The 12710-nt window shown below is 35.7% G+C and overlaps 3 protein-coding genes across 3 annotated transcripts in view; 2 read left to right on the forward strand and 1 right to left on the reverse strand.

Moving 5' to 3' along the window:
* The first annotated feature begins 689 nt into the window (after window positions 1-689).
* On the forward strand, window positions 690-4198 carry LOC117112454 (E3 ubiquitin-protein ligase TRIM33-like). The gene is made up of 2 exons (XM_033255539.1): window positions 690-730; window positions 1048-4198. Exon 2 carries the CDS (start codon window positions 1069-1071, stop codon window positions 2230-2232), a length of 1164 nt encoding a protein of 387 aa, XP_033111430.1. The 5' UTR covers window positions 690-730; window positions 1048-1068; the 3' UTR covers window positions 2233-4198.
* A 1104-nt stretch (window positions 4199-5302) lies between these two features.
* LOC117112453 (tripartite motif-containing protein 2-like) lies at window positions 5303-8016 on the forward strand. Its single transcript, XM_033255538.1, has 2 exons — window positions 5303-5344; window positions 5662-8016. The coding sequence occupies exon 2, from the start codon at window positions 5683-5685 to the stop codon at window positions 7144-7146; it is 1464 nt and encodes a 487-aa protein (XP_033111429.1). The 5' UTR covers window positions 5303-5344; window positions 5662-5682; the 3' UTR covers window positions 7147-8016.
* Window positions 8017-10813: 2797 nt separating this feature from the next.
* LOC117112438 (probable sulfoacetate transporter SauU) overlaps window positions 10814-12710 on the reverse strand; it is a 10039-nt gene continuing 8142 nt past the window's right edge. Inside the window, exons 5-6 of the mRNA XM_033255520.1 lie at window positions 12339-12482; window positions 10814-12062 (exon numbers count right to left, since the gene is read on the reverse strand). Of these exons, the coding sequence (XP_033111411.1) occupies window positions 11857-12062; window positions 12339-12482 (350 nt within the window). The 3' untranslated portion in view covers window positions 10814-11856. The remainder of the gene's footprint in view (window positions 12063-12338; window positions 12483-12710) is intronic.

Genomic DNA, 12710 nt, shown 5'->3' on the forward strand with positions numbered 1-12710 from the left:
AATCCACTGACCTAGGCATACTTTGGCACACGCAATAGTAGCAGAAAAGGAGGTTGGGGTGCAGATTTAGGTACAGGTACATTGATAAATCTAATAAAACATTCATATCGGCTTAATCATGAGATGGGATGAAGGTATGCCTACGTTACATTACACATAATAAATAACTCGCGACTAAATAATCGAAGCCTAATGTTTAAACCTATACCGTTAATCGACCTATCCCCAATTTTGAAGAATGACTTTAATCACAATATTATTTTTGACAAAGTATGAACTTACTAAATTCATTTTTAACTTAAGCCATTTTCCCAAATAAAATGTATATACAGTGCATCCTCCAATTAGAGGCACTATTTCCGAAACCCCTCTGATTCGAAATCACTTTAAAAGATCCAAATAACAAACTTCAATCTTTTAACACAAAGCAAACCCTCCTTTTGGAGACCAAACCCCGAAATAACCATAAATTTTCAGGTCCCAAAGTTGGTCTTGAATTAGAGGGCAAACTGTATTATGTTAGACGAAGGCCATTAGTCACATGACTAATATAGTAGAACTTAAACAAACAACTGTTGGTCCACGTAAGAAATTTAATGAGATAAAATACATTTGTGCCCTCAACGTTGGCCAAATACTGAACATAATGATTATATCAGCTCTTGAACTTTGTTCTTTTTGAAAAGAAAGGAGAAAGACGCCCCTAGATAGCCTTAAATCACCACTGAAGGTAAGTGTAGTATTTTAGGTTGTAACGATGCGTTTATTTTTCATTAAAATAATTGAACTTTCTTAATTTCTATATTAAATACTTAACACTTCTAATGGATGCTTTTTAGACATACGTAAAAAAGCTTTGATATTCTCTGCATTGATCAAAACACTGGCTTCAACATTGTTTCCTCCAAAATGTGTACCCACCTGTGTACCGACATTGCGCAATCAAATTGTATTGTCGAGAGGGCACATTATTATGTTCGACAGCTAAACCAGTGAAGAGTATGAAAGCAATGCAAAACCCTTTACTTTTATGTGTTCCTTGTCTAGGTTCATCAATATTTCTCTACCATGGCATCTAAACGTTTTTCCAGAGAGATAATTGCTGGTATAGAGGCTGCAGCACTCGAATGTCCGTTATGTATGGAACGTTTTAAACACCCGAAACTACTCCCGTGCGTCCATTCATTTTGTCTTGGATGTCTTGAGAAGTGGGTGAAAGAAAGTAGTGGAAGGCTCAGCTGCCCGATCTGTCGTGAAATCTGCAAAGTTCCAAAAAATGGACTTAAAGAACTGCCGAACAACATTTTCATCGTCGGATTGTTAGATTATATAACTACATTAGAACAGAGATCAACACCCACTTGTGGTTGTAAGAAAGAAGCCTCTTACTTCTGTGAAGATTGCGATGAACTGTACTGCAGAGAATGCAAAGATGCTCACAGAAAAATAAAAGTGACAAGAGACCACAACACGTTAACCCTGGATGAATACAAATCCATCGATCCAGTTGAAAAATTTGCATCAAAACCAATAAATTGCCTAAAACATTCAATGGAGTTTCTATTCTTTTGTGATACATGTAAGATACCTGTTTGCGTCGGATGTACGCAGGTTGAACATCCAAGGGGCAACGACCATAAGATCATCGATACAAAAGACGCTTTCAAGAACTTTTCATCACTTGCATCTCAACTTGTTACAAATTCTGATGAAAAACTATTCGGTCTTCGTATTTTCGTTAGCAACATTAAAGAGACTGAGTCTGTTCTGAGTTCAAATTACTCAATATGTAAATCAGATATTACAAGACAGGCGGATGAGCTTCATCAATTGATTGATCGTCGTAAGGAAGACCAACTGCAGAACCTCGAAAGATCTTATAAACAAAAGCTGAAGATAACTGGAACTCAGGTCAGTGAGGTAGAATTAGCCATTGCTAAATTATCCAGTATGCGTGGAATAACGCACAACTTGGTGAGTAGTCCCAACCAGGTTATGGCACTGATGTCGAGTTCTGATGCATGTGAAAGATTGCATGCAGTTCTGAAGGAGGAAGTTAATACAGAACCTCGAGAATCTGGAGCTCTACGGTATCATCCAAACAGAAGATTATCCAAATCACTGGAAGACGAGGCGGTAGGTAAATTACGCGGCCATGAAACAAAGATAAATCTATCATTCAAATTAAAAGAAATATTGAAGACGGAAGAAAGAAGTTTACTGCGATTGTAATAACTCGAAATGAACTGGATGAGATTATATATGACATGGATGTAAAGGTGAATGGTTCATTTGGTAGAACTGATTGTCGACAAAATGATGAGATTCAGATGAATGAGATGAATGTTACCGACGAAAAAATGGAAGGTACGAGTTTTCTGGCAGCTACTTCGCCTTCGATAGGTGTACATTGAGGTGTCATATAATTGATGGACCCAACATTTATAAACGAAAATTTATGTTGGAGGTCTGTATGAATTGTTCGCCCCTGAAAAAAATGTCATGATGTCTGTTCAAATGGCTATGGTTCAATTCCCATTTATTTAAAATACAGTTGTCCACTCCCTTTATAAGGTTAAATTTTTAGGCTGGTTCATGCTTTTGAAATATTCAGTGATGTGGATACTTCTTATTTAACCGATAACTTTATAAAGATTTTTGAACAACACCGTTATAGAACTAGACATTCATATGAAACATTTGTAATTCCAAATATTAAAGGCCAAGCTTCGAAAACTTTTTATTACAATACTATCAAAATTATCTTCCATCAAGTATCAAGTGTATTAACAAATTCAATGAGTTTATACCTGCGATAAAGATTCACCTTGAAAATGTGCATCAACCTTGATTGTTTGTTTTTGTTTACTTTTATTTTTTAAACGTAATTGCTTTTAGGACCCCATTGGAATTAAGCTGTTTTTCAGCTTTATAGGTTATCCTGGTATTTTTTCATTGTTTTTTGTGAATTTTGAGTAATGAATAAACCAAGCCAAAAGCCACCATAAGGTCAAAGTGCATTTCTGGTAGGGTTGCAATTGGGCAAATATGTATGAAGCCCAAGGTTTTTTTTTATCTTCTGAACAAATTCACAGCGTTAAATAAGAAATAAAATACAAACATTAATTAAAATACCCAAACTTTGAGTCTCTTCATCACAAAATATCTCCTCTCACCAGTTCCAAAACCTTTCCATTTGACATACAATATTCTCCAGCTAATCATCTTGATAATTTTCTGTAGAGCTACATTTAAGGAAAAGTATAACAGTATTATTTTGCCTCAACTATGGCTACGTTTCTAATCCATATGTAAACACAAAAAAGACCCAAAACAGTGGTATGCTGATAGGCGTGGGACCTCACATTAAAACACGTACAAAACTCATCCTCTCTCTCTAGGTTTCACTAGAATTATCTTTATTTGCGTTTAAGTCTGCGAGTGCCATTTCCAGCCATTAGGTGCCATAATCATAAACTTTCTTTTCTTCAACCCCAACCATGGTAGGTTCGGCTGAGGTGGGTGGACCTTGGCCAATATTTCTGTGAAAGTCCCTCCCTGGGCCCCCCTCTGTTTTCCTGAATCCGCCACGGCCCCACACAGTATGATAAAATCCCTATCTGGCCCGGAAGAGTGTGGATTCGCTTAAAAACAACAACAAAGTGATTTATTGCTTTCCCTCCCCTGTTCCCAATCAGATCAGTACCGAGCTTATTTTATGAATTCTCGATTTTTTATATTTTTGACGTCTACCCATCTTATCCACGACGTAAAGCGCTTGTCATTATTTGTTCATATTCGCAATTTACATTAATTTCATTTATTTATAATATAACATTTACGTTTGTGGTAAAAATTTAGTATATATACCTAATAATATTTTTTTTTTTTTTCATTGTGCGCTAGACCTACATTTATTTCTTTTATGTTTAAATTTATTAATGTTTTCTTTACCTTGTTCTATAATTTTACATAGTCTATTGACATATGCAGTGAAAATATGAAACACCACGTGGATGGATGCGGCACGTTTCACATGGCTATGTGTATGTCCAATTTGTAGGGATCTATTTTACTCCGACCTCGATTTATTTACGATTCTTAACATTTTAATTATATTAATGAACGTTAACCCGTAGTATAATTAATGACATTTCCACGGTGTTTTTAATTAGAATGATTTAATTTTGTATACATCAGTTTCCTGTCTCTTATACACATCTAGATGTGTATAAGAGACAGGATTACATACTGTGGGAAGGTGAAATTGCCCAAGGACAAGTAACCTTAACTTCGAGCAATATAGCACTTCAGGAATACTTGATGAAACAGAAAGAAAGAGGTATGCTGTTAGTACTGTTAAATAAGAATAACGCGAACGATATTGATAACGCGTTCGCCCAGCAAATAGATTGCATGACTGTAAAACAAAATGACTTTGTAGACATATTGGCAAACTGGGAATGTAAAGCTACAAACATTAGGAGGGTAGCTAAATTGTTGAATGTTGGATTGGAATCATTCGTCTTAATTGATGACAACGCTCTGGAATGCGAAGAGATGTTAACCCTCTGGATACCGTATTCTTTTGTAGTGCAAACCCTTGAATACCGGATTGTTTTGCAGTGTAACAAGGTTTTTTGCTATTTTTGAGTATACGTCGTTCTGGTGGATTTTTGGGAACTTTCTGTAAATTATACAGAAAAATGTTTCTAAAAACAAAGAAAGCTTATAGAATCATATCGGCTTAATCATGACAGAGATGATGAAGGTACGTTACATTACACAATAAAACAACTCGCGACTAAATAGTCGAAGCCTAATATCAAAACCTAGATCGACCTATCCCCAATTTTGGAGAATGACTTTAATCACAATATTATTTTTGACAGAAGTATGAACTTACTAAATTCAATTTTAACTTAAGCCATTTCCCCAAATAAAATGTATATACAGTGCATCCTCCAATTAGAGGCACTATTTCGGATTCGAAATCACTTTAAAAGATCCAAATAACAAACTTCAATCTTTTAACACAAAGCAAACCCTCATATTGGAGACCAAACCCCGAAATAACCATAAATGTTCAGGTCCCAAAGTTGGTCTTGAATGAGAGGGCAAACTGTATTATGTTAGACGAAGGCCATTAGTCACATCAATAATATAGTAGAACTTAAACAAACAACTGTTGGTAAACATAAGAAATTTAATGAGATAAAATACATTTGTGCCCTCAACGTTGGCCAAATACTGAACATAATGATTATATCAGCTCTTGAACTTTGTTCTTTTTGAAAAAAAAAGGAGAAAGACGCCCCTAGATAGCCTTAAATCACCACTGAAGGTAAGTGTAGTATTTTAGGTCGTAACGATGCGTTTATTTTTCATTAAAATAATTGAACTTTCTTAATATCTATATTAAATACTTAACACTTCTAATGGATGCTTTTAGACGTACGTAAAAAAAGCTTTGATATTCTCTGCATTGATCAAAACACTGGCTTCAACATTGTTTCCTCCAAAATGTGTACCCACCTGTGTACCGACATTGTGCAATCAAATTGTATTGTCGAGAGGGCACATTATTATGTTCGACAGCTAAACCAGTGAAGAGTATGAAAGCAATGCAAAACCCTTTACTTTTATGTTTTCCTTGTCTAGGTTCATCAATATTTCTCTACCATGGCATCTAAAAGTTTTTCAAGAGAGATGATTGCTGGTATAGAGGCTGCAGCACTCGAATGTCCGTTATGTATGGAACGTTTTACACACCCGAAACTACTCCCGTGCGTCCATTCATTTTGTCTTGGATGTCTTGAGAAGTGGGTGAAAGAAAGTAGTGGAAGGCTCAGCTGCCCGACCTGTCGTGAAATCTGCAAAGTTCCAAAAAATGGACTTAAAGAACTGCCGAACAACATTTTTATCGTCGGATTGTTAGATTATATAACTACATTAGAACAGAGATCAGCACCCACTTGTGGTTGTAAGAAAGAAGCCTCTTACTTCTGTGAAGATTGCGATGAACTGTACTGCAGAGAATGCAAAGATGCTCACAGAAAAATAAAAGTGACAAGAGACCACAGCATGTTAACCCTGGATGAATACAAATCCATCGATCCAGTTGAAAAATTTGCATCAAAACCAATAAATTGCCTAAAACATTCAATGGAGTATCTATTCTTTTGTGATACATGTAAGACACCTGTTTGCGTCGGATGTACGCAGGTTGAACATCCAAGGGGAAACGACCATAAGATCATCGATACAAAAGACGCTTTCAAGAACTTTTCATCACATGCTTCTCAACTTGTTATAAATTCTGATGAAAAACTATTCGGTCTTCGTATTTTCGTTAGCAACATTAAAGAGACTGAGTCTGTTCTGAGTTCAAATTATTCAAAATGTAAATCAGATATTACAAGACAGGCGGATGAGCTTCATCAATTGATTGATCGTCGTAAGGAAGACCAATTGCAGAACCTCGAAAGATCTTATAAACAAAAGCTGAAGATTACTGGAACTCAGGTCAGTGAGGTAGAATTAGCCATTGCTAAATTATCCAGTATGCGTGGAATAACGCACAACTTGGTGAGTAGTCCCAACCAGGTTATGGCACTGATGTCGAGTTCTGATGCATGTGAAAGACTGCATGCAGTTCTGAAGGAGGAAGTTAATACAGAACCTCGAGAATCAGGAGCTCTACGGTATCATCCAAACAGAAGATTATCCAAATCACTGGAAGACGAGGCGGTAGGTAAATTACGCGGCCATGAAACATATGTTTCCTCTGATAAATCTACCATTCAAATTAAAAGAAATATTGAAGACGGAAGAAAGAAGTTTACTGCGATTGTAATAACTCGAAATGAACTGGATGAGATTATATATGACATGGATGTAATGGTGAATGGTTCATTTGGTAGAACTGATAGTCGACAAAATGATGAGATTCAGATGAATGAGATGAATGTTACCGACGAAAAAAATGGAAGGTACGAGTTTTCTGGCAGCTACTTCGCCTTCGATAGGTGTACATTGAGGTGTCATATAATTGATGGACCCAACATTTATAAACGAAAATTTATGTTTGGAGGTCTGTATGAATTGTTCACCCCTGAAACAAAATCGTTTAATTTCACTACTTAGAATTCTGCCGGTGTTTTTTAATATTTGTATTAAGGCAGTTTTAGATTTTTAACCATCATTGTAAATTTGCAACCATTGTAAATGATGCATTAGCGATACTATTTTACTTAAACTATTAGTAAAGCGTAAATAATCAGTATTATTACGGAGTATATGTGCATGGTACACTAGTATGATTTCACGATAAACTGAACTTTAAAAAATTAACAGCCCTGTGTGCAAAAAGACTTGTATTTCAATAATTACAGAGTATTATCTCAAGTCCAGCCTATTCCAATAAGGCTTAGTTCACACTATATATAGAAAAAATTAGCGCGTTAAAAAACGCATAGCAACAGTCACTACAGCTGATTTCAGTGTAAACCACCTAAAGTTTTCCGGTCCCTGTTCTGATTGCACTTTGGAAATTCTGTTGCCTTGATCATAAAAAAAAATGATTACAGACCTCTCACTACGACAATTTTAAACATATTTCCCGCCAATTTATAATATTTAATTGGAACCTAATTACGTTATTAATACACAAACTCTTCACAATTCAATACCACCTTCGGACCTGACAATTTGGGATGGTCTTGGGGGTGTGGCCTCCGATTAGATTGTTAGGTTTGTGTTAAAAGATATTGTTAGCTGGTAGGCCTACTTGAAAAAATGGAAATTTGGAGGGCAAACTTATGTTTTTGTTTTTTTTTATCATTAACTGAAGTTGCTTTGCATCCAAATATAATTGTTTGTTATCGATCTTCACATTATTTTATGTCCTATATGAATTAAATACGATGCGATCATGTTACATTCATGTTACCTTGAGTGAGTTGTATTTTCTGCTGAGGTGATTGTTACTTTAATAAATTAAAATTTAATCAATAAGTCATACTCATTCATTCACTTTGCATTTAATGATTGTGGGAATATCCGCCAAATTGTAGAAAGGAGCACATGTCATTTTTATGTTCAGTGGTACTCGGCGCACCTCAATAAGCCAACTCTGTGTCACGACTGCATCGAATGTCCTTTTTAAAGATTTTACAAACTTGACCATGGAACGTTATCTTCATGTTATGTTCTTTGGTATGATGCGAAATCACACGCACACCGTACGTATGTCAGCATTTACATTTGTTGTCCATTTATCACAAAAAGATAGTTTGTCTTTTTAAATAGGCCTACCCAATATAATAATTATTTACTGAACTGATTAGTCACAGCCATGTTTTACATTAAAAAAAAAAATCATTTTTTAAACATTTCCTTCCATTGGATTTTGTTTCTAGCTATTTCTTTAAGTTTATAAAAATCAACAATATAATCATTCTTTATATAACTTTATAATAAAATTGTAATTGTAAGACAAAATGTCAATAACCCCAGTAGCAGAAGCTTATTGCATTTTATGGACCAAGGTATCATAATAATAATGGTAATGGTAACATTGCAGAATGTAATGACTGAATAGATAACATAGTTATATCTGAAGTTTATTAATGCATGTTGTTCATACATAGACTGAAGTCCAACTTGGCAGACAGCGTTGTACACGCAACCGCGACGCGATTTGTCGTAAAATATTAAACATGCTTATTATTCTCACGACGACTTAAAGAATGTCCCCGACGATAAACTTCGTCAGGTTGCTGCTGCGTCGTACGACACTGTGTGAGTTGGCATAAGTTTGTCTGTTTACATTATAGCGCCAGACATCTCGGCAAACATCCAGTATTGATCGGTGAATATTGGGGGATTATCATAATTTGTTTACAATTCTTTCAGCGGAAGATTATCGTTGCCCTATTCTTCTCTAATGTACTTTGGATATTAAGTTGCGTATCCTTGGTGTAGGCCCTTAGCCGTCCCTGTCGGCTAAGCATTGATGTTGATTGGCGAGTACTGACGGGACACACCTTGCCCAGCGCTTTTCTCTAGTACAATAGCCTAGACACTGGATACCGTAAAACCTCGAACTAAAGCCCAATGGGCCTATCTCGAGAAGAAGCCCATCTCGCATTGGAGCCCCCACCCCTATTTTAGTTGGCAAAAGTAGCCTCGAAAAGTAGCTCATCTCGAAACGAAGCCCATGGGCTTATTTTCAAGATAGCATGGGCTTTTTTCGAGATAGTAGGCCTACAGTACGGTACATACACTGTACATGCAACATAATAAATTAAAAATAAGCTTGGTTTATACAGAAGTTTAGGTGATTTAATACCAATTAATAAACTCCATGAAACAGATTGATGATACAGTGGCCTATGTACATATAGTAATTCCCAAAATTTGCCAGGACTTCAATTCGAGCTTTTACGGTATTAAGCGGTAAATACCGGCAGGTGATACAATTGCTTTAAGCTTCTCGGCAGATCTGATGTTTATTGGATGGTTATCATTAGCTTGCGCCTCCCGGAGAATATCGGATAATAGTCATTGGTGAACATGAATGCTGGCGGATAACCTATCTTTATAGGTCTATTTAGCGACCATTAAATAATGATCCATGGTGTTTTGTTTAACAAATTTGGTCGATCGAAAAATCAATTAGGATATTATTCTTCAGACCTGAAAATAGCCAACAGTGAAATACTTGTGTCGTTTTCTATCAAGTTATCCATGTTCAAGAAATTTGGTTCGATGGGGGCGTCATCATAGTCATAATTATAATCGTCATCTAAGTCATCTGTTACATCCATCCAAAATCCATGGACTACTTCTCCACTAGTATCTAACGCTACTGTGAAGTCTACAGCTTCGTGAAGCCAGGTGACATCTTCGTTATCTCGCTGATTCATCAGAAAGGGGTCTTGGTCACCATTCCCGTGATATTGGAACGTCTGGGATGCGTTTTCTAACTCGTCAACTACGTCAGTTTCGTAATCATTTCCATAAGTTAATGTTTCGAAATTGTTGGAATTACGATATTTCCATCGTTCGTCGTTTCGTGACAAGTCAACATTAACAGATCCTGTTGCCGGAAGATCTCCAAAGATTGTTCCACTTCTGGAATTCATTATCCAAAAAAATGCACAAATAGTGCCACTCTACACTTTTAGTTAAAAATCTTTGCTATACTACGGTTAAGTTAGTTTAGCATACTAGCCTACTCTATGCTATCGGACAAGAATTTCCCCATAATTCTTTGAAAAATACAGACTACCAAAATGTACTTTATAGAATTTCAGAAGACCAGTTCGAACTAAGCTCGCGTACTTTCTCATTTCGTCGCGCGCGATACAAGCGCAATAAATTTGGGTTCCATGGTTCCTAACTCCTCTTGTATTCAAATTTCAAACTGAACTGAAATTCATCATCATTATCATCGTCATCATCATCATCATCATCGTCATCATTATTATTATTATAAGAAGCGTTTTAGTCATTAGTAGGCTCACTCAAATCACAAACTGGTGTTTCTTTTTGTTTATTCCTAAACTTATATGCTTATATTAAAATGTCATTTCAAATCAGTCAAAAGAATAATACATTTAAATATAAATAAAATATAAAACATTATTTTTAGGCAGATTCATTACAAATAGATGTAGCTACCCCAACGGCTCTAACACATCACTGCGAAAATTAAAACAGAATTCAGCACTGTAACAGATGGAAAGTACAACATTCCTACGTCTGTACATATATCATGGTGAAGAAAACAAACAGAACACTCGAAAACCATAGTGACACAAAATAATATTTAATTTATTGACGTACAAATATTTCTGATTTGTGATCGCGTCGGCTGACGATCGTCGGCCACAGTGAGTGCCCGGCAGAAAACCAGTCATTATACTCAGTGCTGTTCCAGCTGCAAATGTTCATTACAAAATTCTTATAAATGTCCTCACTTAACTATATAAGTTTGTTCATAAATTATTATGATTCATGTAGGTCTAAACACAAGCTATAGGAATAGGCCTATACTATACTATTTATTATTTAAAAAAAATAACAGTAAAACAATTATTGCAGTACTATTATAGTACATAATGTGTGTATGTCTACCTGATTAAAATTACCTGATTGGGAAGTCAACCGAAGAAATTAGGAAGCGTATGTATGCCCGGTTTACAAAACTAAAATCCATTATTCGCTTACAAAATATTTTCGTAATTAGCACGTGAGAGCACACTCAATCCTCTTAATAAAGATAGATGAACTATTCCGATTATTTATAAAAACTTTGAAATACATTTATAGATTAGGGTGCTTTTAGGGATTATTATAATCTTTAATCCCAAGCACGCTTTAATGCAATTATAGATTTTGGCCTAACAATTGTGAATTAATATCAATGTATTTTTTATACCTCATGATATTTTCAATTCAATCGCAAGGTTCTACTTTAACCACTGCATAGTGATTTTACAACGAAACAGAACAGTTGCACAGTACATACCTTTAATATTATTTGCTTTGTGAATAAAACAGCACCGTTTATTTGTAGGGCGCCCTAAAAATTTTTTTACCCATTTGTTACAAGTCTGTACTCCATTAAAATCAGGACGATATGGGTAGTCAGTCTCTTTCATTATCTTTACTTATTTAACCCATCAATTGCTTCCGGTAAAATACGTTAGGCCTACATACCGTCTAACAAATAACGTTAGAACGCGTGTATATTGTCGTGTTCATGATGCTATCACGTAATTCAGAAACACGATAGCAATTGTCAATTCAACGTCAGCCTAGCAAAGTAGTGGTGTTGGACATCAACGACTAAACAGTTGTGATGTAGCTATCGACGATGTATTCATAGTGCTTTTCTGAAATGGTTGCAACTCTTCTGTCTATTAGGTACCTTTCTGGTGCAAACATCTTTTGATGTAGAGGAGCGGCCTGGAAAAATATAGCGCCGACGATATACATACCGCAACTCACTAACAAACCTATATCGTACGATCCAGTATAATCGTAACTTAAACCTGAACAGATAGAGAACAAGAAAAAATTTGTATTTTTATTAAAAAAAAAAGAAGAAGAGATTTCGCCACCCGTTGTAAAGCACAAGAATGTGTTGGAAATATGTACGTCATTATTAAATTTAGAACAAGATCAGGAATTCGCACCTGTCTTTAACACACTTTACCTACGTTTACGATATTTTTGGGACCTTTAGCAACTAACTTGCTAAGCAGGGCTTAGCAAGTTACATTGTTAATGATCCTAGTCTCTATATGGGCTATGGACTCAAAACTTACCCCCTACAAGTGCCCCAGCAAGTGAACCAATACCAAATCCTAAACAGGTAAGAATCGTAGCCTCTGTATTATGACCAATCCCAAGCAGTTCAAGGGTCGCTGTCCACGGCATAGCATGAAAAATACTCTTCAGAACACCAATACCTAAATAAACAGAATTTGAAGGAAAAACATAAAATTTAATAACTTCGAATTCATTTCATTAGGTAAAGCATTATGTATTATTTCAATCGTTAATTAACAGGGACATAATAATAGGCCTATACAATACTGTTCCGATTTCTTTAATACAGTAGATCCAAGGTAATTCAACAAAAGGACGCACATCTCGGAACATCAAAGGTTATAACTCTGGCATCGACATTCTAGGCG

The sequence above is a fragment of the Anneissia japonica genome, unplaced genomic scaffold (genome assembly GCF_011630105.1).
Source record: "Anneissia japonica isolate Jap-2015-1 unplaced genomic scaffold, ASM1163010v1 scaffold288307_len268549_cov174, whole genome shotgun sequence".
Classification (NCBI taxonomy): Eukaryota; Metazoa; Echinodermata; class Crinoidea; order Comatulida; family Comatulidae; genus Anneissia; species Anneissia japonica.